Source organism: Natator depressus, chromosome 4 (genome assembly GCF_965152275.1).
Source record: "Natator depressus isolate rNatDep1 chromosome 4, rNatDep2.hap1, whole genome shotgun sequence".
Lineage (NCBI taxonomy): Eukaryota > Metazoa > Chordata > Testudines > Cheloniidae > Natator > Natator depressus.
The window spans coordinates 138545430-138571112 of record NC_134237.1 but is presented as its reverse complement, the minus strand read 5'-3'; the positions used below and the strand labels follow the sequence as shown (position 1 = coordinate 138571112).

The 25683-nt window shown below is 54.7% G+C and overlaps 1 protein-coding gene across 1 annotated transcript in view; it reads left to right on the top strand.

The window, feature by feature from the left end:
• The window catches only part of LOC141986912 (shootin-1-like), a 38336-nt gene extending 17205 nt beyond the window's left edge, over positions 1 to 21131 (top strand). Inside the window, 12 exon segments of the mRNA XM_074951969.1 lie at positions 3203 to 3300; positions 4511 to 4592; positions 6182 to 6276; positions 7289 to 7435; positions 9095 to 9242; positions 10077 to 10209; positions 11626 to 11675; positions 13446 to 13558; positions 14163 to 14222; positions 16915 to 17086; positions 18170 to 18341; positions 19753 to 21131. Of these exon segments, the coding sequence (XP_074808070.1) occupies positions 3203 to 3300; positions 4511 to 4592; positions 6182 to 6276; positions 7289 to 7435; positions 9095 to 9242; positions 10077 to 10209; positions 11626 to 11675; positions 13446 to 13558; positions 14163 to 14222; positions 16915 to 17086; positions 18170 to 18327 (1256 nt within the window). The 3' untranslated portion in view covers positions 18328 to 18341; positions 19753 to 21131.
• Positions 21132 to 25683: the final 4552 nt, after the last annotated feature.

The window sequence follows — 25683 nt, the reverse complement described above, 5'->3', positions numbered from 1 at the left end:
GTCTCGGGCCCGACACAGGATAAGTTTAGGACACCCATGTTCACTTTTATAACAATCAACCCTTCAGTCAGGTTTGGATTTTAGTGTCATGTTATGGCTGGTGACTCCTTTTTACCCTTTTCCTGAAGTCACAGAAAGAGAGGACAACAGTTAAAGCCTTTGAAGTGTAAAGTCTCATGTAAGACTTTCATTGTAACAATTTCCCTTATTCCCTGTCTAGAGAGGTTTTTATAGCGGGAACATCCGGTTTGACAGCCTTTTCTATGGCACAGATGGGCTGGCCCCATGAAGAGGGAGCAGACCCAGTCCACCAGTGCCTGGTTAATTGCTTTCTAATGGGACTGGAGAGAAGACACCTGGCCTATATAAAGGGTCAGGCGGCAGCTGGGAAAGGAGACAGGAAGGAGTAGATGGGGGCTGGCAGAAAGGCCAGAGAGCAGGCAAGCTAGGTGCCCCCAGAGAGGAGTTATGGGGAGCAGCTGGGTGGGGAGAGCTGGGAAAGCTCAGGGCCAAGAGATCAGCGGAGGGAGATCTGCCTGCTGATGTCTTTGAACCCAGGGAGACAGAAGGTCCAATAAGGGAATAATCCTGTGGTTGGAGAGAGCCCAGGAGGGGCTAAGAACATAACCCAGAGTGGGCAGAGCTTGGTTACTTTGCATTTTTGTTAAGCCCTGGGTGGGTGGATGCTGTTTACTTTGTGCATTTCATTTGGGCTTTGGATTTGGGGAGGGGCTGTCTGAGAACCCACCACTCCAGCTGAAGAGGGAGGCGGAAGAAGAGCCCAGCTTGGTATTATGGTGATGGACTCCAGACTTTGACTTTTGAGGGGTTAGTTTGAAGCATTTGTGTTAATAAACTAGCCCGTAGCAAGGACATTCTTGAATTAAAGAGCGAGTATGGACTTTGAGTAATTTTATGGTGGGGGAAACTGAGGCAGGGGTCCTGCGGGGCTATCTCCAGCCAGGAGGGAGTGCTCCAGGAGGACCCGTTTTGTTACATTGTCCTTGTTGTGGGGATAAGAGCAAAGTTTAGTTGAGATGACCTGGAGTGTTTTGTTGTAACTGCTATTGGAGTCGGCTCCTGTTTTCCTTAAACAAAAGACACGCAAAAGGGGAAGGGAAAGAACAGCACAGAGAGAAGATGCAGCATCTCTCTCTGGTGCTGACGCTCTCTGCTAGAGAACACCCAGCCTTATCAGCCACTCAAGACATGGCAAACTGTTAGCAACATTGGGCTGCGGAAGGGGTTGCTTTTAGCCACCTCTCGGATCGCAGGGTGGGACTGCCCGAGTGGCTCAGCCAGACCCTTATTGGTCAAAGGCAACCGGAGAGTGTGAGGAAAGAGAAGGAATAAGATGACACATGAAGGAGGGGGTGAGAGCAAGAACCTCGTCTACCATCACAGGAGCTGTTGAGGATTTAGCCAAAGCCGCTGGAGGAGGCGATCACGTCTGATTCCCTCTCTCAGGCCCGATCGGGACAATGAAAGCCCAGTGGTGTCGTGGTGCATCCTGGGAGATGGTGGAGGTGGAAGCCATGATGACAAAGCTGGCTCCTTCCAGTCCATGTCCCCTTGCTTCCACCGAGTGACCCCCCACCCACGATGAACAATGGCCCAGGAGGGACACAGCCTCACCCCACTAACAGGAATCAGTTGAAACATGTCAGATTTTCAGCTAGGCACATGTTTCACCAGCTTGGGGATTATTCAGCTTGTTGCCATGCCAACCTGTGAGTTCTTCATGCAATGCACAGTCAACCGGTGGAACTCCTTGCCAGAGGATGTTATGAAGTCCAAGATTATAACAAGGTTCAAAAAAGAATTAGATAAGTTCATGACCCATAGGTCCATCAATGACTATTAGCCAGGATGGGCAGGGATGGTGACCCTAGCCTCTGTTTGCCAGAGGCTGGGAATGGGCAACAGGGGAAGGATCACTTGATGACCTGTTCTGTTCATTCCCTGTGGGGCACCTGGCATTGGCCACTGTTGGAAGACAGGAGACTGGGCTAGATGGACCTTTAGTTTGATCCAGTCTTGCCGTTCTTATGAGTTTACCTGGAGCTCAGCAGACTCCTAAGCCCAGCTTTTTCAATGTGAACAATCCAGTTTGATCCAGGCTCTGTCTCCAGCTTTTGCTGACTTACATAAAATTGTTTACGAGATGCAGGGGGACTTGTGCACTGGGCCCTGACGCCGGTGGCCCAGTTGCTAAATCAGACTCCATTGGTGCACTTCAAGGAACCCAAGGGGTGAAATTCCAAGGGTAGAGGTGACTGAAAACCACAGCTGGGGATGCGGTTGGGCTAAGGGCGTCCATGCCAGTCTGACCCCAGGCGGGGGGCACTGAATGTACAAGGTACCGAGAGAGACCAGGCTGAAATCCAACCCCAGGAAGGTAGGAGCTATAAGCAGCTGCTGGCTATTAGGTGGCTTACGTGCACTGAATTGGTGGGTCTCATTCCAGTTCCTAGCAGACAGGCAGCCACATCCCAAAACCCACCCTGGTGCTGGGGCACTGCTTAGAGAGGCTGAGGACAGCCTGGGCCGTAGACACTGACTTCCCTTCCTCTCCGAGGGGGGTTTTCTCCAGGTCCGCGATGGTTGTCCGTCCATGGTTGTTTCCATTGCCTGCTGGGCATGGCCTGCAGTTTCCAGAGCTGCCAGGGTGGCACCTTTCCCCCGGAACAACTTCATTCTGTGGCATAGAAATGCTTGGAGGAGCCAAAGGCCTAGCTCCCTACTGGGCACCGTTCATATGCTGCTCTCTTCCCCTCACAGCCCTGCCCCCTTAAGCCCCTTAAGTCTGACCCCACACGTCGTCTCCCTTCACAAAGTTCAGAGACAGCTAAGACGACTTTGCTTTGGAGGCAGCATGCTCTAGTGGATAGAGCAGGGACCTGGGTGCTCAGTGAGCTCAGGCAAGTCACCTCCCTGCTCTGTGCCTCAGTTTCCCATCTGTCAAATGGGGAGGGTGCTAGTGACCCACCTTGAGGAGGTGCTATGAGAGCGGTGGATGACAAGCAGTCTAGGAGAGCTATCAGTCTGAAGCACACGCTGTGGCCTAGACAGAGAGGGAGGCCTGTAGACACAGAGCGGATGTGGCCCTCCACTCAGGCCTGGCTGCCATAGGACCAGGGTCTGTTGCACAAAGCAGGGAGAGAGAGGGCGCCTCATTTTATTTCCCTTCCTCTGGCTCCAGATTTGCAGGAAAAGGTTTCCAGGCTGCTGGGGGAGAAGAAGGAACTCACCATCCAAGTGCAGGAGCTACAGAGCCAGATCAGAGACCTCGGGGAGCAGGTACGGTGCCGATGCCGGACCCTCCTTGACGCTCTGCTCGGCCGGGATGCTTGCTGAGCTCGGCAACTGCTGTGCTAAGACCACTGCTCCCCTTGCTGACCCCTCTCGTCACCTTGTGCTCCCCGTCTGTCGCCGCCTGTTGTCTGTAGCCTGATGCGCTGATTGTAAGGTCATGGGGGCAGGGGCTGTCTCTTCATTCTGTGTCTGCACAGTGAGGTGCTCGGTGCTACTGTAATATAAATCAATAATCGGGGCACAGGTGGCCAGCTGAGCCACTGCATGCTGCAGGCCTCATCACTATCTGGTGTAGGTCCGAGGGGATCCAACCCCAAGCTTCCCCCTAAGAAAATAAAGGCTGAATTCCTCCTTGGCCTTGGCTCAGAGCCCCAGGGGGCTGGGAGATTCCTCCCTTGTCTGTGCCCGATGCTGGGGCTGCCTGGGGCAACTCCCCTTCACCACAGTTTAGAGCAGCCTGGGGGCTGCCCTGAATTGCACTCAGCTACCTACGGCCTGTACGGGCTGCTGCTGCATCTGGGAATTGCCAGACTGCAGCTGAGCTCCGGCTCACCCCTGGAATGCCCGCAGCATGCCACCTACACTGGCTCCATACCTGCTGGGGACCCCCCTCCACCAGGGCTGTTCCCCATGGGCCCGGTTGAGCTGGCTGAAGGGCCCTTGGTGCTGGCAGTTGCCCAGTCTAAGCCACTGGCTTTGGCCAGCACAACCCAACAGCAGACGCCTTTCACAGCGAGAACTTTTCTCCTAGGGGGCGGAGTGATGGCTTCAGTATCACAGCTAACGGCAGAGGGTTTCACACAGACCCTCCCGGAGCTCCAGTATAAACTCAGCTCCCCAGAGCCCAGTCCAGAGCTCGCTCGGTGCCACTCTCAGCCTTCAACCTGCCTTAGGAAGCTGGAGACCCCCTAGTGCAGTTACAGGCCTTCCCGGTGCCTGACTGTCCTTGCAGCTCTTTGCTGCTGCTTCGGCGTGGATTTGCTGGACATCTGAGGGAGGGAGCGGGAAGCCTGCCAGATCCAAAGGCTTCTCTGTGCACAGCCCCCTGCCCTCCCTGGGGTGAACACTGCCCCCCATAGGTGCAGGGGTTGGATCAAGCCCGGGATCGGCTCAAGCCAACGGGCCACTGAAGTCAGTGGGGCTGAGTTTGGTGCAAATAAAGAACCGGCTACAAACACCCGGTGTCCCACTGCAGGTGGAAGAGGAGCGAGCAGAGAGGGGGTCCCTGCAGGCCGCGATGGACAGGAGTCACAAGGCCCTGAAGAAGTACAAGAGAGGTGAGTCCACCGCACGGTCGTGGCAGAACTGCTCCAAACTTCTCCGGTGCCGTGTTTCCAATGAAACGCTGGCCTGCCTGCCACACTGAAAAGTGTTGTCCAGTGAAACCTCCGAATGAAAACTTTAGCCCTTTTTGTTTTTTTACCTTTGTTTTTCAGTTTAGCATTTTCCCTTTTTTCCATGGCAAAGGGGGGGAGGAGAAAAATCAGATAAATAAGAAACAACACACACACACACACACACACACACACACAAAATGTGACTCAGAACATTTTCAAAAATGAATATTTTCAGTACAAGGTTTTCTCAAGGGGAAAAAACCTTCCTGGTAAGTGGGAACTGGGCCTTTTGGAAACTTGTGGCATGGAAATCCAGTTCTGAATTTTCGAAATGTTTCACAAATATATCACCCCCCCCCCCCCCGACTTCCCACTTTTCCAAGCCCAGGTCATTGAGCACAGCTTGGGCCAGGTCCATCCCAGCTGTATCTCTGTCGCTGTGGATGGAGTTTCCTGGGAACCTGCTCCCATGGGTTTTTTCCCTTTCTGCGTCCTGACCCCTCTGCTTGCTCCTCGTTTCCTGTTCCCCGGCTGGTTCATTCCCAGAGCTCGGCTGGAACTTGGGGGGCGGAGGGGTGGGATCAAAGAGTTTATTTTGATGAGTACCTAGATGTTTAGTGGTTGTGCTCCAAAGCACATGTGACTGTGAACCACACGTCCCACTGAGCACCTGGTGAAAATCCATTGCTAGAACTCCTATCTCAGCCCATCAAGGAACCCACCTATGGGAGTTATCTGGCCCCCATTACTGTCCCTCCTCCCCATCTTTCATGTGTTTATCTTCTTCCCACAGCCCCTGAGAGGTAGGGCAGTGTTGTTACCCCATTGTTCAAGCATAGAGAGATTCAAGCGACGGCTACATGGCAGCTGGAGGTGTACTCTCCAGCTCAGGTAGACATACCCACGCTAGCTCTGATAGCTGAGAGTCTCACCTGACTCCAGGAGCTGGGGCTTCACAGCCTCCCCCAAATATCCTGAGAATCGGGGTGCAAGCATGAGAGCTGGCAGCCCTGCAGCAGTGGGGGGCTGCAGATCAGGGCTGAGGGGCATCAACTGAGCTGGTCTGAGCTATCGCTCCCTGTTACATTCACCCCGCATTGTGTTTATTGCAGCCATGCAAGGGACACACCCTTAGAATTGGCCTGGCCATGGCTGGAGGAGTGCGGGGGCACTGGTCAAAGGGGAGGAGGGTGCTTACTGTGGGGTAGAGTCTTGGAGCAGGTCACCCTCAATCCAGTGAGGGCCGGGCAGTTGGACCAGGTCTAAGAGCTGCTGGTGTATTACTGATCCTGCAGTTCTTACTCGGGCAAACCTCCCATTGATGTTGGTGGAATTTGTCCCGAGGGAGGAGGGCAGGATCAGACCCTTGTTGCTGCCCCAGCCCATGCAGGTGCAGCCCCTGTCAAAACCAAGGGTTGAATTTGCCCCCAGTGTGGCACGGAGCTGGAGATTGGGTGGTCGGTGCCGTGGCTGGTGCCCTGGGGACGCACGTGGGGAGAGGCTGGCTGACGGCTCTTCTCCCCGGGCAGTGTCCCAGATGGTCGCTCAGGAGTACAGCGAGGCCGTGCAGCAGCTGGAGCTGGAGCAGGACCTGAGGCAGCATGCAGAGACCTTTGCCCACAAGGTACAGGGTGCCGTGGGGGCGGCGATCTCCCATCCAGGGGTGCTGCGAGGACCAGCAGACGCTGGGCCTGATGCTAGGAATCAGGAGGGTCACTGGGGAGTGCCAGGGCCCAGGAGGTCAGGGGACAGTGGATGGTCTGTGCGTGGGAAGAGCTGCTTGGCCCTGGGGTAACGCTCCTCAGCTCTGCCTTCCTCTCTCCCCTGCTAGTGGGTCTTAATGGGCCGGGGCAGAACACCTGAGCAGGACAGAGGGGCGATGCTGACGTCTCTGCTCTGCTCTGCTCTGCCTAGGGCCGTCCCTGAAGCCAAGCCAAGAGCGGCCCAGTTCCTCCCACGATGCCCCAGGCCTGTCCCACACCCCAGCTGCAGTGACCCTGCCGCTCTCCTTAAACACCTTCCCCTCCCTGGACACCGGCCTGGCATGCTTCTCCTGCTGGCAGCTGCAGCTCCCGCACTGCCTGCCTTGGATACCTCATGGGTATGGGGTGCCTCTGATGGAGACAGGCCCTGGCTCCCTGCCCGACAGCCAGGCTGGCCCGGCGGGGCTAACAGGAGTAAAAATACAAATTCCTGCCTCTCCAAGTGCCTGGCCCAGGGCGCACTGAAGTTAGTGGAAGCCTCCTATTGCCTTGAATGGGCCACAAGGCTGAACACATTCCACGCATTACTCTCCAAGCGCTTCCCAACGGAAGCATTTAACAGATGCAGAGCAAGCCCCAGAGAGAAGAGACTTGCCCAGGGTCACCCAGCTGGTCAGTGGCAGAGCAGGGAACGGAGCCTGGTGTCTGCTCTGTTCCAAAAGCAGCAGAGTCGCGTCATGTGCTGCGTCGCCCAGCTGTGACACCGGACGCCTCTGGGGAGCAGAGCTGGGTGGGGCCGTGGGACCAGCAGCTTTGCTGCGTCGAAGCCGGCGTTAAAGGGCGGCTGGGTCACGCGGCCAGTGGGCTGAGTTCAGCGGCGGATACAGTACCCACGAGCCCTCCATTGAATCCTCCCCAATCTCTTGGGCGCAGATGCTGGTGAAGCAGAAGGAAGCCAACAGGCAGAGCATGATCCTGCTCCAGAACATGGGACCCAACGCCCAGCTGCTCCAGGCCCTGGAGGAGGTGGCTAGCCTGACTGGAATGCTGGAGGAAGCCAAGCAGGAGCACCAGAAAAAGGTCAGGGACTGTCTCGGTAACCAGGGACGGCCTCGGCTAACTCTGGCATTCGCCTGGGTCATCAACCCCCTCCCCTCCAGTATGTGCTTACTGAGCTGTGGGGCTCTCCAGGGGGTGCCACCCATGGCCCCTCCCTATAGAGCAGCAGGGACCTTTGTATGGACCCATGAGACCCAGCTGCGTTGTGCTCCATAGTGGTGATGGCATGGGGGGGTGTTGGGCCATGAGCTGCCCCCTCCCTGGAGACCCCAGCTGCTCTCTGAAAGGCCTAGGCAGCTTGGGAGGTCCCGGCACCCAGGGGTAGGACTGGTTGTCAGTCCCTCCCTCTTCCCTTCTGGAGCCCTGAGGCTCTGGGTCTGGGGGAATTGGATTGTCAGGGTTCAGGGCTAGCTGCACTTCAAACTCTTCTCTCTGAGTGCTCCCCCCAGGGTTGGGCCCCGGGCCTCCACCTGCCCCAGGGTGGAATACTGCCCTTCTCCCACTCTCAGGCCGGGTCCCAGGGCTCCGGCCCTGTGAGTCTGCCCTTCGGGAGCTGGCACCAGCAGGGAATACGGAGACCCGACGGCCTGTTCCCCCAAGTGCTGCCGAATAGCCGCAGTAAGGACACGGCCCAGCAGAAGGGTCAGCCCACGTCTCTGTCATCGAGAGACGTGGGGGGATGTTTGCACTGCACAGTAAATCCAGGTATGGGGACCCGGGCTTGCGACTCGGCGTTGCCGAGCGTCCACCCTGCATTGTAAACCTGGGTGTACCATGGCCAGACCCAGGCCTCACAGCTGTGCTAATGCATCCACACTGCACTGCACAGGCCTCCTGACTCAGGGCTGCGGCTTGAGCTGCGTCCACACTGCAAAATGACAGGGCCTGGATCCAAGTCACAGCAGGACTTGGGCTCTGACCCAGCCCCCTAGCAAGGTCCTAGGACCTGGGTCCTGAGTGCTCGCTGGCCCAAATCAGACTGATGTGTGTGTGGACAGAAGTGGGGCTTGGGCTCAAACCTGAGTCAGAGCCCAGCTTAGTGTGCAGCATAGACATACCCAGGGAGGCCTAGCTTATCCCGGACACCCTCAGCTGTGGGCATTGGGGTTCAGCCTGCTCCCCAGCAGTCCCTGCCTCCCCCTCTGCCACGGCGACTGGAGACTGGCTGTTTATCCCCCACACCACGCAAAGTTCTTTGGTCCAGTCTTTCCCACTCGGATCCTCTCTGGGCTCACAAGCTGGCACCCCTGGGCCAAGCCGGACTCTCGAGCTCAGCCTGGTCGCAGGGAAAACTGCCAAGTGAATGACGCTGGAGTGGTCCCATATGCCCTGCTAAATGGGGCGATCTGGGCTAATGGCCCCACTCCTGCATATGCCCAGGTCACCCTTGCTTGACTGTCCCACCCCGCCCCATGTGGTCCTAGAGCAAATCACACAGACAGATGGAACATGTAATATTGTATGTCGCAGGCAGCCCACGGGTGTCCTGAGTGACCTCTCTCCAAGCAGCCAGGCCTTGGCCGCAGGCACACGCCCTGGTGCTGGAGTGGCTCCCTGGGTGGATGGCTGGGGAGCACCATGTGTCTCTCAGGTGGATGACTGGGGGCCTCCTGGGCTGGGAAGAGGCCAGCTCTTCTAAACCCTCCTGCCCCCTGCACGCCTCTTTTCTTCTGCCTTCAGGTGAAGGGTCTGGAAGAGCAGCTAGAGGAGAGCCAGGAGGAGCTGGGCACAGTGCGAGCAGCCCTGGCTGCAGCCGAAGCAGAGAAGCTGGAGCTGGGGAAGCAGCTGCACCAGGCGGAGGAGAGGAACATGGAGTTGGAGGGGAAAGGTACGTGCTCTCCTCACTGCTCCTGTGCTGGCCCCTCCACCTGGCGATGAGCACCCAGCCCTCGCTCCCTGCTCTGGGCCCCTCAGGTGCTAGGCAGGCCCAGCTGGGATCTGACAGACACTCCTGGCGAGGGGGCTGGCTGCCTGAGAGCCATCCGTGCCAAGGGTCTCTCCACCCTCTCGTGAGTGGGCCTGGTATTAAAGGGGATGTTACCGCTGCTAGACTCCAGGGGTGCGGTTCAGAACCTCAGACCATCCCCCGGCCCCCACATCTAAGGCTGTGCAGAGCCCAGAGCTGGGGTTCAGCCCCTCGTGTGGACGAGACCCCAGCACTGGAGCTGGATTTCAAACCTCTCCGAGCTTTGGGGGCAAGCCGATCCAATTGGGGGGGGAGGGCAGGGTTTGACTTGGGCTGATCTCTTTACTAGCTCGACCCCCCCCCCCCCCCCACAGCCTCACCTCCTGTCCCATCACCGGGTCCTGCCTCCCCTCCTGTTTCCCCCATCACCCAGCCCTGCTTCCCCACCCGCTATTCCACCACCCCCCTGCCTCCCTTCTCATGTACAATCACATAGCCTCTGTCCAGCCCTCACTCTCGGCCCTGAACTGACGTGGTGTATTTCTTAATGCAAATTAGCAGCTGGAAACAGAACGGAGGAGCCAGCACCGTGTGACCAGCCAGCTGTCCAAGGCCAGTTCTCAACGGGCCGGCATCCCAGGGGGGCTGGGAGGGAGACATAAGAACGGCCCTACTGGGTCAGACCGAGGGTCCTTCTAGCCCAGTGTCTGTGGCCCCAGGAGCTCTGAACCTATTCCTGACTGCATTCCGTTTCAGTGACGTTACTAGAAGAGAAATTGGAGACGGCTGAAGCCCCGCCTTCTGAACCTGATTTGCCAGAAGTGGCTCCGCCCCCACCCCCGCCACCTCCACCTCCTCTGCCACCGCCAGCATCTTCCGCCCCCGTGGAGTAAGTGCCTGCCACCCACCCCCAGACCTTCCCCTACAGAGACCGCTGGCCCTGAGGGAGTCGCTCCTCCCGCAGGGCCTCAGCGGCTGGCTGTCGGTCAGAGCCCAGCCACCAGGCGGGGACATGGCACACTCCTAGTCCGTGCCTTGCGTGTGCCCGTGCCCATGGTTTCTGCAAACCAGCGGTTCTCAGCCTTTCAGGACCCATAGGTAGCCCTCGACGGCCTTTCATGAGCCAGTCCACAGCTTTAGTGCAGAAGCCATCTGGGTTAGTAAATACTTCTTACCCATGGCATACAGGATGCATGTTCATGTAAAGTGCTAAATAAGTACCCCATGCACCCCATAGCAGCGGCTCCTGGCCTGCAGGGCTCGCTGGGCGTGACTCCCCCCTCCAGGCCTTGCAACCTCCGGGTGCTGCAGGTTTGGCCCAGCCGCCCTGCCGAGGACCAGCCAGGCCAAATTAGTGCGGTGGCGTTGCAACCTGGCGCATGGGGTCGCAGTGCCACTCGCTCTGGTTTGGCCCGGCCAGCCTGCATCATTGTGACGGAGGGCGACTGGGCCAAACCTGAGCTGTGCAGTGACCTCGTGCGCCGGGTTGCAATGCCCAGAGCGGGCAGCAGAGACCAGCCAGCCCATTGGAGCCACAGGAGCTGCCGCTGCAGGGTGAAGACAGGGCAGGCTCTGCAAACTCTCCTGGGACCCCCAGGCAGGACCTGCCCTGGACCTCCCCTCTGCCCCCCTCCTTTGACGCATTCTGGCAACCCAATTTTGGGTCACGAGCCACGGGTTGAGAAACCTTGCTGTGAAGGCCTCGGGGAGGCATGGGGAGCCCGGGGTGGCGGCATGAATCATGCAGCCTTTTCCCTTCATGCTGCCTGGCTCAGTGGGTAGTCCAAGGGTAGAACGGACCAGAGACGAGTCTCCCCATTGGTTGATCCAGGGACCCCAGACCCCTCGTACGTCAGCAAGGAGTAGTGGGGGAGCCTGCCCTGCTACAGATCGCTCTGGGGGGGTCTTCCTCTGGGGCTGTCACCAGCATTAAATGCAATTTACATCAGCTCCCTGCCCTGTCTATTGCTCTCCCAGCCTCGGGTCCCACACCACTTCCCTATACATTCATGCTCCTCACCCTGCCCGATTCTGTGCCTGCCAACAGGGGAGACATGGAGTTACTGGGTGGGAGGGCAAAGGGTGGAGTTCTGGTGGAGACATCAGCTGTCTGGGAGGTGGGGTGCAGAGATCTGGGGCAAGGGGAGCATTGTGGGGGCTCCAGGGAGCTGGGGGGGCATTGAGGGTGTGGCAGTCTGGGAGAGAATGGTGGGGTCGGGCTGGAGGCAGAGAGCAGAGAAGTGGGGCCAGGTGGACCCTGAGTGCTATCCGTGGCAATGCATTGATACTTCTCTCTCCTTTTCAGTCCCCTTTTGATGATCAAGCAAAGGAAGGGGATGCGGCAACAGAAACCCAGTAAGCCAGCCCTGACAGCCGCCCGACTCCGACTCGAGAGGCATCCCTCACGGCACTAAAGCCGAATCCCCTGGCACTACGGTGGCGTGGGGCCACGGCGCACTCGAGTGCTCTCCTCCCCCTGGGCGCTGACCTCTCCGCATTGAGGGGGAGGGGCTGGGGTGGAGGCAGTGTATCATCCAGTCTGTCTCTCTGGAGGGCCATGGGACTCCTGGCTGAAACCAGCCCACTGCTGCAGGGCTATGGCGCGTTACTGGCTGGGCGGCGTTTCTGTGGTGCTTGGGTGCTGCAGTGAATGTATTGAACTGGGCCCAGATGGTCACAGCTGCTGAATGGGCAAGGTGTCTAGTGGTTACAGTGCTAGCCTGAGACTCAGGTTTGAGTCCATCTGTGGCCTTGGCCACGTCACGGAGGCCCAGGTCCTCCAAGGTATTTAGGCACCTCACTCATTGATTTTAACCATTGGGCCTGAGTCTCTTTGTGCCTTAGTTTTCCTACCTGTAATATGGGTTTTGAGAATAAGTACGTTAAGATTGTGAGGTGCTCAGATACTTGAGGGAGGGGCAGATAGATACAGATCCACAGGGGGGATTAAACCAGCGTGGAAGGGATTCTTCAAGTTTCCCTGCTCAAGGGCAGAGGATGCTACCAGAATATGCAGCTATACAGGAGAGTGGCTGGGCTTGTGCTTGAAGCACACATCCAGGAGGTCTGCCACTGGCTCGCTGTGTGTGTCCTTGGACAAGTCTCTCCCACTCTCGGCTTCCCCGAGATAAGAGTGTTGATGATACCTGCGTCATTCTGATGGAGGGTTGTGAGGCTGGTGTGTGTGGCGTGCTTGGAGATCCTCAGATGAGAGACATGCTAGAAGGACAAAGCGTTACACTGGAACTGCCAGAGTGGATCAGCTCTATGGCCCGTCTCGCTCAGGATCCTGTCTCTGACTGGGCCAGCACCAAATGCTTCAGAGGAAGGTGCAAAAACCCCACCGTACAGATGTGGGATAATCTGCTTGCCTTCCCCACACACACTAGGTCTCATCCTGGTCTCTAACAGAGATTGCCATAAGTCCTGAAATATAAGGTTTAAGATCCCTTCCAAACTTTGTTATCCAAGGAACCATCCAACCCCCTCTCTGAATTTTACTAAGTTCTTGACCTCAACGGCATCCTGTGGCAGTGAGTTCTACATGTTAATTACACACTGTGTGAACAAATATTTCCTTTGCTACCGCCACCTCCCAGTTTCATCCATTGTCCCTTTGGTTCCTGTGATGTCATGTGGCCAGTCCGTGCCTCTCCACAGGATCGCAGACCTAGTGGGGCTCTGAACCACCTCCATTGCTGTTGGACATAGAGAGATTTAAACACGGGCTCCATTTTATTTTTCTTGAGCCTTCACTCTTCACACTCTTGGGATGCACTCCCCATAAACCTCCATAAAGTCACCTCGCCATCCACTGTCAGAACTCTCCTTTGCCATGATGCCTACAAAACATTGGACGATGGCCAGGGCCCAGGCCGCTGAAGTGCAGAGACCACTACCTGTCATGCTGACCAGTGCTGTCCCACGGTTTCCTTGTGCTCCCCATGTCTGTCTCCGTTTGTCGTCTCTTGTCTTATACTTAGTTTGTCAGCTGTTTGGGGCAGGGACCATCTTTTTGTTCCATGTTTGTACAGTGCCTAGCACACCGGAGGCCTGGGTCATGACTGGGGCTCCCAGGTACTGCAGAAATATGAATAATAAGCTTCATTCTTCCTATGCCTGCAGGCGAACCTGCTACCGATGACATAAAAGCTCAAGCAGTGGAGGAAATGATGGCCAGGATCAAGAGCGGGGTAGCCCTGAGACCAGCAAAGAAGGACAGGGCTGCATTGTCCCAGGTAAATGGTGGCACCAGGGTGTAGGAAGGGAGGCTTTGGTCCCTGACATCCACCTGGGAGTGCAGACCCATTATCAATGGCGCTTGTAATAGCCAGCGTCATGGGGTGTAGAAAACCAATTTCATGGGCCTGGCTCCGGCAGGGGAGTCCAGGAGTGGGATATTGGGCCTTTTGCCGGGGTTCCAATCCAGCCGTGGGTTCGACGGGCAGTTGGCTGGCTCCAGGAAGAAAATAGGAGGATTGGACAGGGCCTTTCCTCTGTAGGGCCCCAGATCCAGCTGGCCCTGGGGAATGGACTGTGGAGCCCTTCCCCTCTCGCGCACCAGTCTGACTCTGGCATGGGGCAGATAGATGCCAAGACTCTTTACCAGCTGATAAATGCCCACGTGACATGAGTGGGTGGTTTCCCGGGGGGGGGGTCCATGTCACTGAATGCCAGTCTACACCCAGCCCTTGTTGGCCGGCTTGTTTGGCAGCCTCAGGAGAGAGGCCAAGGACCCCAGGCCACTGGGATATGAGCACCGGGTGTGTCTGTGCTGGGGTGTGGGGGTAAAGCTCTGAGGAGGGACAGCAGAATCCTCTCTCAAGGGATCTCCCCTCTCAGGATCGCTCAACAGCAGCCAGCAAACGCAAGAGCACCGTGATGGAGCTGCAAGGGATCCTGGTAAGCATTGCTGTGCAGAAAGGCACCGGTGCCTGGGAGAACCCTGTACATTTCCACCCAGGTGTGGTCCTGCTCACGACAGGTGCAGAAAGCTGAGCAAGGTGGGGCGTACAGGGGAGTCCCCTTTCCTGCAGGAACGTGCCTTCATCAAGCTACTCCAGGACAGAGCCCTTCCATAGCTGAGTAGCAGGATGCGTATCACGCTTAAGCACCTCCTCCTTCACACCCCTTCCCTGCCCCGTTTTTTCTCTGGGCCCTTATAATGCGCTTGCTCTGTGCAGGGAGCCTGATCTTTAACTTGACTCACATGCCTTGACCCTCCTACCTCGGCTGCTCACCGCAGGGCCTTGAAGCTGTGCTCCCAGCATGTGAAAGTTTCAAAATTTTGCAAATTGGGGAGGCTTTTTCTGTTGTAAACTTTTTTCTTGGGCCCTTGGAAACTCTTGATGTGAGTTTCAATTCCCCTGCCCCCCCGCTCTCCTTTTTAAAAAAAAAAAAATTTAAATCTGCTCTCTGCTTTGGAAGGTTCCGCATTTCCCCTGCACGATGTCTGACTGGATATTGAACAGCTCATGCTGGGAGGACCTGAAACATCCAGCTGACTGCATGATCTCTGCCCTGTTCGCATGTTGGGAGGGGGGAAAGAAAGCAAGCTTGACAATTTTGCCACCACTTCATTTTCCTGGGTTTGGAAAATCCACAGAATCAGGTTGACAGCAGAGTCTGTGGTGCCGCCCACTGGATCTTGACCTGTACGACACTCTGTGAACCTGTCTCACTAGACATGTTGAGAGTGGTATGTGGGGGTGTGTTCTGGCTTGAATGCCTCTCACAGTTACAACGTGTGTCACTTACCTCTCTTGCGGCTGGATAATAGCCTGCTACTGCTAAGTTGGTCTACACTACAGAGTTAGGTCGATATAAAGCAGCTTATGTCAATCTAACTACATCTGTGTCTATGCAGTGTCTACGCAGTGTCTACCCTTGCTCCCGCCGATGTAAGTGCCCCACTACACCGACATAGGGCTTGGCAACACTTGCAGATGTAGAGCGCAGCAGGGAAAACGCTGCCGTGTGTTTACACTGTCAGCGGCGAGCGCACTGGCTTGGCCACATTAGCAGTTCTTGCAACGCCACTAAGAGCAGGGCATTGTGGTAGCTATCCAGTGTGCAAGTGGCTGCAGCGTGCTTTTCAAATCGGGGGGAGTGGAGTGTGACAGGGGGTGTGTTGTGTGTATGTGCAGGGAGAGACAGTGTGTTTTGGGGGGCTGAGAGTGTCAGCATGCTGTCTTGTAAGTTCAGACAGCAGCAGACCCCCTTCCTCCCTCCACCTCTCACACTCACAGCAGCAACATCCCACAGTGATGGTTGCTTTGTCCCGGAGCAGATAAGCAGCCGGCTGTCAGAACAGAGCTTTGAAAGGGCATATCTGCATGCCTGCAGCGATTCCAAAACCATGAGAAGAGTGGCCACTTGACTTCAGGGGATTATGGGACGTTTCCGGAGGCCGATCACAGCACAGTAATGCAACACCTCGTCCACACTGACGCCCGGGCGTTTCAGCTGGGGTGCAGCAAGCATTATGCTTCTCATGGAGGTGGATTACCAGGAGCGCTCCAGCTGCAGACTCCAGGCACTCCACGTGACTTGCCAGTGTGGACACGTTAGGAGTTAGGGCACCCAGGGCTGCTTTAATGCGCTCTAACTCGCAAGTGTAGCCAAGCCCATAGTAACTCCACCTCAAGGAGCAGTGTAGGGCTTATGCTGGTGTAGTTAGGGTGACGCAGTGTCTGTGTAGACTCTGCGTTACTTATATCACTATTAGCTGTCTTGACAATTTCATGGCTCCAAAATTGATAAGAAAGCCAGCTCTTGGCTCCCTAGCTGGGCTGCTGCTGGGTCTCCTCTCCAAGCCAGGCTGCCACCTGGGCTCCCTGCTGGGAACCCTGCTGATCCCCAGGGTGCAGGCTCCCGCTGGGGACACAGCAACTGACCAGACTCCGGGGGCGGATTTCTCCACCGGAGGCGAAGCCCCAGGCGGCTGCTGGGCTCCTAGAGGGGATCTGCATGGAGCAGAGAGCCCTGGCACTCAGCCCCCCACACTGCCTCTCCTCAGTCGGTGGACGTGCTCCTGGTGAGGACACGCACCACTACCAAAGGAGGGTAATGTGGACATTGGCCACCAGAGTAATTAGGCTGTACATTGACCTAGGTCAACTTAAGATTGTAGTGTAGACATGACCCCAGTGGAGCTTCTCCATCAGCTCAAGGGGTTGAGGTCTGAGCAGGGGACATTTTTTTTTGGACAAATAGTTAATTCGAAGAAAAACGTAGCTTCGGGTGACTGGAAGCTAGTCACAAATTTGACATAAATGGTTTCAGCCATTCCCAAAACAGCCAGAGAAGGAGGAGGCAGTCATGCAGCCCCCACACACACATGTAGACACAACCTTTAACTGAGTGGTTAGAAAACTCGCCTAGGATGTGGGGCACGACACAGGTTCAAGTCCCCTCTCTGCCACAAACCTGAAACAGGCATTTCTGATTTGCCCCTTTAGGCAACTGGGGGCTCAGCCCCAGAGCATCTCTGAGAGTGAGCTGAGAGGCCTGCGCACGCAGCCACTGGGTAGGTGGGAACTGTGCTTCTCACTTTCTGAGCCGTCCACTGACATGCACCGGTTCCTCTTGTCAGGGCACAATGAAAAGGCCAGTCAGAAAACAGAGCTGGCGTAAACACAGCCGAAAGATCAACGACGACCAGCTGCAGTCCATCCTGCAGAGACGGCGCAAGATGGTGGACTCCTCCACTCCCGCCCAGCCCTCGCCGCTGCGGGCGGAGCTCAGAAAAGAGGTGCAGAATCAAGGTGCAGTGACTCCTCCTCGGGTCTCTCTGATCCTATTCAGGAAGCCGTCCTGCCGCAATACCAGGTCCCAGCATGCTTTCACGGCCAGAGCAGCCTTCTGCTTAGTGGAGCACTGCATGCTGGCAGCCAGGGTTGGGGCAGGCCACACCTTGCTGTTTGAGAGGTGGTTGACAGAAGCCACATTGTAGGGCTCTGTGGGTAATGTCTACACAGCAATTAAACACCCGCAGCCAGCCCATGTCAGCTGGCTCAAGCTAAGGGGCTCTTTAATTGTGGTGTAGACATTTTGGCTCAGGCTGGAGGCCAGGCTCTGGGACCCCTCAAGGGGCTTCACAGCCTGAACCCCCAGGAGGCTGAGTCAGCTGACCCGGGCCAGCTGCAGGTGTTTAAATGCTGTGTAGATCTACCCTATGGGCCATTCCCTTTGAGCTAGCCCAGCTTCAAAATCCCTGAAAAGCTTTGTGTTTTATAGAAGACTCTATTGGTTGCATAAACAGTAGTACACTGAGCATAGAGCTGGGAGACAGGACTCCTGGGTTCTATTTGCAGCTCTGCCACTGGCATGCTGGGCAGTCCTGGGCATGTCACTTTGCATCTCTTTGTCCATCCATAAAATGGGATGATACTGACCAACCTTTATGTAGTGCTTGGAGATCTACTGATGCAGAATATTCTCATCAGTTCATTATTTGTTAGGTTTGCTTAACACTGTAAGTTTCAGATGAGGGATGAGTCAAATCCTATTTCTGTGGTCAGTCTGTCATAACAGGGATGATTCAGTAGAACAAATCAGGCCAAGATATTGATATTTGAGTGGTTGTTGATTTTAGCCACTGTTGCGGGGGCAGGTTTGACAGCTGTGGAATCTCAGAATACATAAGTGCTGGAACTAGGAGTGCAGGGGGGTGCTGCAGCAGCCTCGGGCTTGAAGTGGTTTCCATTATATACCGGGTTTACAGTTTTGGTTCAATGGCTCTCAGAACCCCGACTATACAACTTGTTCCAGCACCCGGTCAGAATAGCAGCATTCTGTGAATCACGGTCTTGTCACACAATGTCTATGTGGCTTTCTTATTTTCTAAGGTGACAGTGAAACTTGCAAAGCTGTGTCCAGCCCATGCTCAGAGGAGAATGCAGCTGTTGTCCAGTTAAGAGCAAGATCAGTGCACCTTCAGAAAAGCAGGCGAATGGCTCTCCTGAATGAAGCAGAGGACAAGCCGGCACAGAGAGAGACTACCTGAAAACCAGCCATCCTGTAAGAAACATCCGTGACAACCCACCTCATTGGGGCATTAGGAAGGGTTGGATCTGGGATCTTCAATGTCAAAGCACAGGCACCTCCCACTTGAGCTCAAGGAGTAACTCCACTAGCAGGCAGCAGTAGTAGGCAATTATCCTCCAGGTAGACCCACCACTCAAGGTGGGAGATGCCAGACATGCTGCACAAGTTTGTTACAATGGTCATTGTCTGTGCATTTCGTTCTGGTTTGTTTCAGTATTTTCCCCAGAGGCTAACATGTGCCTGTTACACCAAACCATGACTGATTCTGGGGGGGGGAAGGGCAGCTGGCCTCGATAATGGGGCTGCAAAGCACTGGGGAATCCAAAGACAGGGAGGCCAGCTAGGGCTGTCTGCAGCACCCCAGGCTCCAGGAGCATGGCAGAGCTCTGCCCCCAGATGCTTCCAGTCTAACCATCGGCTCCCATGGAATTCAGTGAGAGCTTTGCCACGGACTCCAGTGGGCGCAGATCACAGGCTGTGGATACAATCCAGAAAGGGCTAAGCCCCCACAACCTCATGATAGGTGCTGGGAGATGCTGGTGCTCCTGAATTTGGCTATGACACCAAAAAGGATGACATCATACAAAGGGTAGAAGGAGGGGTCATGAGAGGACAAGGGTTGGTTGCTCCGTCAGAAGATCATGAGTCAAGATTGATGTTGTGGTCACATCTCAATCACCCCTCTTCGGTTGTGTGGGGACAGGCTGCCACCCCGGGTCCTGACCCTCTGCCCGCTGAAGGCAATGCCAGTGCTCTCCTGGGCTTCAATGGGCCAGGATCAGGCCCCAGGACTTTTTCTTTGGCTCTGTATCAGCCCTGAGTGTTGACTAGCACACACTGCAGAGTGACAGCCTGCTATCGCTCAGCCTTGCCTTTCCCCTACCGTTACAGACTAGAGGGAAGCTGTAGGCTGCCGTCTGGGACTCCATGGGTATCCCTGCCACAGACTGCTGCTGGTGTCCGCGGGGGGGTGGAATCCCAGCCCTAACGAAGTCAGTGGGAATTGTGCCACTGAGGCCAGAGTTTCATCCAGGGGATTTAGTTGGGACTTACATTTATGGGAGTTTGGTGAAGTTACTGTGAATAAGCTACATCTCTCTGAAAGGGAGGGTGGGTGTGTGGGTAAGGCTCTAGTGTGGGACTCTGGAGTGCTAGGCTCTGGCACTGAGTGCATGGGTCTCTCTGTGCCTCAATTTCCCATCCATAAAATGGGGATAAAAGTCCTTCCTTTGCCTGTAATTGCAAGGTTTTGGGGGCAGGGTCTGTTTCTTATGACATGTTGGTACAGTACAGGGGGGTCCCAATCTCAGCCACCAGGCACGACCACATTGCAACTAGACTATCATGCTTTTGTTCTAACGTTCTAAACCTGCATCTCTTTCAGGCTGCACCACAATATACTGCATGGCCACCTGGTCTCGCACCCTGCCGATGCTCCTTGCAGTACCTGCCCCACCCGCGTATCTTTCAGTCACGCAAACATTCAGAGCATGAGCTCGGCCTGAGGATGCAGCTCTCGAATTGGGCTTGTTAGCGCAAAGTGCAGCCAGATGCACAGCCTGCTTGCTTGCGCATACTAGCTTGCTCCACTTGCCTCGGTGGTTGCTGGGAGGTGCGGTCAGGAATCTTAACACTGACAAGCTTCGTATTGTGGTCCTAGAGTAGATTTGTCATTGGCCAGTGGAACGTGGTTTGTACAGATCATCCATCCCTGTGGATCAGATTATCCCATTAGCTAGCTCCTCTTTCAACGGCCAAATGTAATTTCACACTCTTCCTGAGGACGGACTGGGCTGCAGCTTATGGGAGCATCCGTTCGAGTCCATTCTTTTCTAACTGAGCTGCTGTGACAATAACAGATTCAGCCCTGGCAAGGTGTCCTGTCTTTATCCTCCCCACTGGCAAGGTGGCGATTTGTTTTTCTTTCTATGCAGAAGGTTCATGTGGAAAGCAAATTGTTTTGATGCATCCATACACAGAGATTATGCCAAAATATCATGTGGTTCACAATAAAACCTTGGTAACAGGCACCTTCAAAATTTGGAGAAGCTCAGATCTGGAGCCATGCATTGGCGCTCTGGCACATCTCTAGATCTAATGATCAGAAGTGGAGTTGGGAGCTCCAGATCAGTCCTTTAGAAGAGAATTTCACTGGGGACCTTAGCAGGACATCTATCTGTCATGCTCAAATCAGCCCTAAGTTGCAGTGTAAGTGCCTGGATGGTGGATTTGATGAATGGGCATTTACTTGTTTAGCTGCTGAGCTGAGCATCTTGGGGGATCTGAGTGTCCTTCTAAGAAGCCCCACATTTGAAATTTGAGCTCTGTACCTTTTAACTAGACAACCTGTTAGAGAAAAGGGCTAAAGAGACAGAAATTGAATTTGGATGTACTAAGCTCAGATCACACGGCACTTCACACGTTGAGGAGCTTGTCAAGCTGCCTAGAGTGGCTCGCGAGTGTGAGTACCCACCTCAGGGCAGATTGTGAAGAAGCAGGGCACAAATCCCAAGCTGGCTCAGAGTTCTATGTTCATATTTCACCAACCAAGTATCCAGTCTGAACTCCGCAAGGACTATGTCAGCCTTACCATAGAGTCACAGACAGTCTCCTCGGGCATGCCGGTCTATCTTGCCACCCGGGCAAGCTTACCGTCGTGATAGATGATCCCTTACACCAAAAATCACAATGATATTCAGATTACTCCCAGTCCAAAAGGACAAGTCACTTACCCCAGATCAACTGCACCTCAGATCCTATGCCAAAGACAGTGCTTGTAGCCAATCCTATAATTAATTAAAAAATTATTAACTAAGAAATGAGAGTTATTTACAAGGCTAAAGCAGATAAACATACACACACAAACGTGTTACAGTCTTGGACTCCAAAAGGTAATAGAAGCAGCTGTAATATTCAAGCTCTATATGTCCTTTAGGGCTATCCTAGCCAAAACAGTTGGGGATCCCTCGCTTATGCTTAGAAATATTCACCCGTCAGAGTTCAAGCAGCATAGAGATACAGTTCTTTCTTGTCCAGGATTTTTATTCTCTTCCCCCAGAGTTCAAGGTGATGGGACAAGTGCTTGTGCACGTCTCTTCCTCATGGGTGTTGAGGGAGCAATCAATGGAGTCTTTTGTCCACTGATGTTCCACAATGGCTTGTCTGGTATCCCTGGGCCTTCTTTCGTTGGGCAGGAGATGACACCTTTTGTGGTAAACCAGTATTTCACCTTTGGTAATGCCTCTGTACTGACTGGGGGGGGGTAACAGTTTTAGAGCAAACACATTTATAGTTACAGAGCAAACACTTATGTATTGCCTTACAACATGGGGTACAGCTGTTATAAGTCAGATTAATACATGCAGCATCCTACAAGCATTTCATAAAGTCTAAACACATTTTTTTTATAAATCTAAAACCTATTTTAACAATACTAACCCATAGGTGAGTCAGACTGGCTTCAAGCTGTGGATTTGTCAGTGTTCAGTGAGGCCTAGGGGCCTTGGCATGAGCTGGCTTCTGGTCTGCCAGCATCACAGAGATCTCTTGTTAGACCGTGAATAAAAAGGTACATTGCGAGACATCCCTAACGTTTGGGGGGTGGTCCCACTGCATCCTAAACCGTCATGGGCTGGAAGTCATCCCGGAGTCCTACTTCACCGGGGTCACTTCCGCCCCCTTGCCTCCCATCTCACTTTCCTACAGCCTATAAAACTATGCAGACAAGAAACTGTCTCCTCCTGCTGCTCTGCTCAAGTTAAGCTCTGCTCTGGGTCCCTTTCCTGGCTTCCCCATCAAGTTCACACCCCTCAGCCTCACACTCAGGAGTTGTCCCGTGTCTGCTCCTGTCTTGGTTCTTGCTTCTCATGCCTCCCTTCTGAAATGTTTGGCTCTTGTCTTTGCCCCCTTTCCATGCTCCCTGTACCTCCCTCCATCTCATCATTCAAACACACCCATCACCCCAGCCCCTGAAAACACACTTCTTCTGTGAGGGCTTGGAGCGTTCATACCCCCTAATATTGCAAGCAGGTGTATCCTCCAGAAGGTAGGCGATAACCGTCTCTGCTGAATCGGGAATGGGAGGATCTCATTTTGGGCCATGAAAGACCCCTCAGGGTGTTAAGGAATGGCATAACTTGATTCAGCTGTCCAAGGCACTAGGCATACATTGACCTGAACGAGTTTGTGATAGCACCTGAATATCAAAGCAATTAATGAGCAGGGTCACGTCAACACAGAAAAAAATGACTAAGCCCCACAAATTGTATAGGTCTTGGGAGCATTTCAGGCCCTGACGTTTTCCACCAGTGCGAGCCATGTTGAAACAATTCTGAGGGCTGCTTGGCCAGAGAACCTCACGGCACATCTCAGTGGGAGGGTATTTAAATTTGAAACAAATTAATATTGAGGCCTGGCAGCTCAGGAACCTTCACTATCACCTCTAACAAACCAAAGTGGAGCGGATCCAAGAGCTGTGGGAATGCCTCCTCCCGAGGGCCCCATTTGTGAAAGGCTGGAGCCTTGTGCAGGCTTCTGCTTCTTGTAAGCTAGGGGTAGGAAGAGAATGGCTGATGTGTGCCTCTGGTAAGATTTGCCTGCTCTGGGTATTGCAAGATGTTGGATGCTCGGCATGCAAGATGCAAGGTTATTAAATTGAGTACAGCTCTCTCGTGACAGGCAGCGGGGTGTGTTGGGGTTAGACAGGGGAGGCAGGAAGGGTTGGTAGCAAGGAGAGGACCTGAAGGAAAGCTCAGAGGTTGTAGGCAATGTAGAAGTTGTGGATTCTGAGTTGAGTTTCAAAGAGAAGAGGAGGCCGAGGGGAGGTGGACCCAGAGAATGGAGAGGAATAGTGGTGGGAAATAGGGAGAGGAAATCATGGAGGCAGAGTGGAAGGAGCGAGGGGGAATGGGGATCTCAAGGGGTTGCTCTGAATTCACAGCACTGTGAGAGGAGAAGCAGGCCCATTGGAGCTGCAGACAGACAGGATGCACAGGGAGGGGCAGAGCAGGGGTAACCTAGGAGAGCTCTCGTTTTGTTTCCGGGATGTGGTGATGCTGTAATACTGATATGGGCTAATATTTCTGGCCCTCATAGAAGTGGAGCGCCGGGTGGGATTCAAATGAAGACAGGATGTAGGCCTGGCACTATGGGGTAGGAGGATTCTAATTCCAAACCAGTTCTTATACAGGATGATTTGACAGGATTGTTTGTGATAACAGAGACTCTATGGCCCAGGAGGTCCCTTCCAGTCCTAGATAGGCATGTTTGGTTGCTGGGAAAGGAAAATGTGTTTTGTTGCAGTTGATGCTTCCACAGCCTGTTCTATGCATTGTTTAGAAACAGTACTGGTGAGTGGGAGGAAGGACATTAATATTTAAATGTTTACACAGGACACTGTGATGGGTCCCACCTTGAGGAGGAGGAGCAGGCTTAACTTACTTCACTTACTGGATTGGCAAGGGCAAGGAGGAGCTGAGATAGCCAGGGGTAGGGTTCCCCATATGGTCTGACATTGCCTGGAAGCTTGACTCACTCCCCAAGGGAGTCAATGATTGGCTTACAGTGCTCCACATAAACTGACCGATTTATGGTGCTCCGCAAAAACGTGTCCAGACTAGTATACCACTATCGTCAGCGCCTATGAGCCAACAATGACTCATACAGCCGAGATCAAGGAGGCATTTGATAAAGATCTCAGCAAGGTCATCAAAGGGGTGCCATACCAGGACAAACTCATTGTCCTTGGAGACTTTAATGCTCCTGTGAGAGATGACTCTGACACGTGGAGCTGGGTGCTAGGACATTAAGGCATTGGAAGGTCAAACTCCAATAGTCAACTACGTCTGTCCAGTTCAATCTCACTATTACCAACACAGTCTTCCAACAGGCCAACAAATATAAGGCAACAAGGATGCATCCCAGGTCAAAACAATGGCATATGCTAGACTATGTATTTGTATGTTCTAAAGACATGAAAGATGTGTATATCTCCCATTCTTTGAGAGGTGCCGAAGGAGGGGGCCTCAGACCATCGGCTTGTGAGAAGTTTCATGTCACTACACTTAGCAAAATACACCAGAAGATGCTTCAAACCACTAGAGAAAATCAACATGACTACCATGAAAGAGCCCACTGTCTATTTGCAAAAAAACCAAACACCCTCGTCCCGCCCCCCCGGCCACGCCCCTTCTATGAGGCCACGCCCCCCATTCACGCCCTCCCTCCGTCACTTGCTCTCCCCCATCCTTGCTCACTAGCTCATTTTCACTGAACTGGGGCAGGGGGTTGGGGTGCAAGGCAGGGTGAGGGCTCTGGATTGGGGTGCAGGCACTGGGGTGGGGCCAGAGATGAGGGGTTTGGGATGCGGAGAGGGCTCCAGGCTGAGGCAGGGGGTTGGGGCCCAAGGGGGGTTGAGGGCTCCGGCTAGGGGTGTGGCTCGGGGGGGGCCAGAAATGAGGGGTGTGGGATGGGAATCGGGGCTGGGGCAGAGGATTGGGGTGCAGGATGGGGTGAGGGCTCCAGCTTGGGGTGCGGCCTCTGGGGTGAGACTGGGGATGAGAGGTTTGGGGTGCAGAAGGAGGCTTGGGCAGGGGGTTGGGCACCGGAAGGGGTGAGGGCATCTCCCTCTGGCTCCTAGGCACAGGGGCAGCCACATGACTCTGCATGCTGCCTGCGCCCACAGGCACCGCCCCCTCAGCTCTCATTGGCTGTGGTTCCTGGCCAATGGGAGCAGCTGAGCTGGGGGCGGGGGCAGAGTGCAGAGCCCCCATGGCCACCCCTGTGCCTAGGAGCCGGAGGGTGGCGCCAGCAGGTTTCCGGGAGTCACGCAGAGCCGGGTAGGGAGCCTGCCTCCGCTGCCAACTGGACTTTTAACTGCCCGGTCAGCGGTGCCGTCAGGGTCCCTTTTCGACTGGACATTCCAGTCGAAAACTGGACACCTGGCACTGGTGGGCTTGGGGGTGGGGTGTTGGAGGAGGCTGTGGGGCTGGAGGGTTGAGAGGAGGGGTTGAAGGCAGCTAGGGGGTGTGGGTTGGGGGGTGGCTGTGGAGTTGTGGGGTGAGTTGAGGATGGCAGCATCATAAATACGGGGTTGGGGGTGAGTTTTCATGTGGGGCAAGTGGGGAGTGCAGGGTTGAGTTGAGGATGGGGTGGAGGTGGGATTGGGAGGGTCCTGAGTAGGGGGTTGAGGGCAGTTGGGGGGATTGAGGGGGTGAGTTGGAGATGGGGTGGCTGGGGGGTTGGGAGTTGTGTGTTTGAGGATTGGGGTAGCTGGGGGGCTGGGGGTGTGAGTCGGGGAGGCGGCTGGGGGATTCAG